Source organism: Aphanomyces invadans (assembly GCF_000520115.1).
Source record: "Aphanomyces invadans strain NJM9701 unplaced genomic scaffold supercont1.9, whole genome shotgun sequence".
Taxonomy (NCBI): domain Eukaryota; phylum Oomycota; class Saprolegniomycetes; order Saprolegniales; family Verrucalvaceae; genus Aphanomyces; species Aphanomyces invadans.
This window is the reverse complement of record NW_008580154.1, coordinates 643,247-645,374: the sequence shown is the minus strand read 5'-3', so window position 1 is coordinate 645,374 and position 2,128 is coordinate 643,247. Positions and strand designations below refer to the sequence as shown.

The 2,128-nt window shown below is 49.3% G+C and overlaps 1 protein-coding gene across 1 annotated transcript; it reads left to right on the top strand.

Annotated features, from left to right (window-relative positions):
• Nucleotides 1-1,223: 1,223 nt before the first annotated feature.
• On the top strand, nucleotides 1,224-1,800 carry H310_05363 (hypothetical protein; the record flags this gene model as incomplete). The annotated part of the gene is made up of 3 exons (XM_008870059.1): nucleotides 1,224-1,382; nucleotides 1,440-1,591; nucleotides 1,650-1,800. The coding sequence occupies 3 exons, from the start codon at nucleotides 1,224-1,226 to the stop codon at nucleotides 1,798-1,800; spliced, it is 462 nt and encodes a 153-aa protein (XP_008868281.1).
• Nucleotides 1,801-2,128: the final 328 nt, after the last annotated feature.

The following is a 2,128-nucleotide window of genomic DNA, read 5'->3' as shown; positions in this document are numbered from 1 at the left end:
TCCTTTTAACTTGGTCGCAACAAGTTGGTCGCGAGCACTCATTGACGTCGAAATTCCAAAATTTTGACCAATAACAACGCAGTCCTTATAAGCTGAAAAGTGCAATGTAATATAATTTCCAGCAAAACCCAACGTCGAATTATTATTGCCTTATACAAATATCAACATTTTACCCAAGTACCACGAGGAAACGATTTCCGTCGTTCAGTCGACTTGATAAAAACTCGACAACGTTGTTCTCGAATAAAATTGAGCATATGATGAGCAATGCCGTTTCGGCGAATAGTCACAACTACTTTTCACGCAGTGATTCGAAAATACCATTGAATTTTCACGCAATGTGATTGGTCGATTCGAAAATCCTTCGCAGTTTGAGCTTTGATGCCAACACCAGTCCTCCCGCAGCGCGTCCAGCGGCGATATAGGATCGACACTCGCATAAAGCTGATGATTGCTTATGAGAACTCGACGCTTTCTGTGAGTTCTATTTGCGCTTTAGAAGGGATACCTCGTTCAACATGGCTGACGTGGCTCAGTAAAAATGATTGCTACATGTCATCTCAGCGCAATAAGCAACACTCCACCCTTGGAGGCCAAGGAGACCCGTCGTAATGAAATTTACTGACGACTTGGTACATTTCATGCGATCTGTACGAGATGAGGGCCACCACCACACCACGGCCCACATGGTCACGTGGATTAAGACCCACGAACCTTGGTCGACCAGTATTTAGGCGAGAAGGCGTCAGCAGGCACTGGCTACGCTGGACTCCTCGGCTTGTGCCAACGCTTTGCTCACCGTCATGGATTTGCTCAGCGAATTCCTTGCTTCTCCAAATTGAAGCAAGCCGAGCTGTCTGAGAAAAAGGAAATGTTTGCCTCAACATTTAGGTCCAAGCACAACAACGTCCCATTGCGCGACATCATTAATGTCGACGAGAAGGCAGTGTATTACGACATGCCACCACGCCGTACTTGGTGTGAGTTTGGCGCCGACTCTATAAGTGACTCCTCAGAAAAGCATTCCGACTGTATGACGGCGGTGTTGGCCGTATGTGCTGATGGTTTGTGGTAAGTATTGTAAACTTGATATAATTAGTTATGTAGGAACGAAACTGCCAATCCTTTTTATTGTGCGTGGGGTGGTCGGTGGTCAAATTGAAATCGACGAGTTGTCTACCTATCTCACGGATCACGTCTATGCCGTTAAAGAAACAGCATGGATGGACGAAGACGTGTGGCTCTTCTACCTGAGGGAGCTTCTTAAATTCGAGCTTGTCGGCCCAAAGACGCTGCTGGTGGATAACTTGTCGGCCCACGTCTCCATCCCAGCACGACGGGTCGTGGACGACGAGGTGTACTCGTTTCTGGAGCCCCTGCCAGTAAACACGACGAGTGTTAGTCTACCACTTGATGTTGGGGTGATTGGCCCTCTGAAGGCAAAGATGCGTGCCTTATGGCTGCGTGAAGTGCCCGTGATATCTGCTGCAGAAAATCGAGTGAAAATGATCGAACGTACCATCACGGCGTGGGAATCGATAAACGAAGAAGCGAGCAGGAAGTCGTTCATGAAAGCCTTGCCCACCATGGCGTCCGAACGTAATGAGCCATGAGCTCAGGTAGTGTGAAACAAACGTGGATTATTGTAGTTTTATCGATTGCCTTACTCAATACTGCCGTCCTTATGAAAGCCTCATTGACACCATGTGCATCGACGTGTCGGCCAGCGCTTCTTCGAGCTTTCTCACGCTCCAGAAACACTCGAGCTCTCGATCGTACATGCCGAAAGCCAAAAAGTAGCTCGGGAACTTCGAGTACGCAATCGAGTGCTGTGCGTAGAGTCACTCGCACTACAAAACATACCGCCCAGGCGGCGACAGGAGTTCGCATAGCTCAAACTGGTACACGTTGTTCCAAACGTCGAGGCCTTTGAACTGAGGCGCCGGTGCACACATGGCAAAGTGCGATCGATTCTGACATCCGACGCATCACGGACCAGCAAGCGCTCAGGCGGTATGTTCGAGCTAGCTCGACACCCTACAGGTGGGCATGCGCGATTGCCCTCACAACACTGGCTCTCCCAGGAGGGACACCGTATTTCCTTCATCCAGCGGCCGGCGCAATCCGT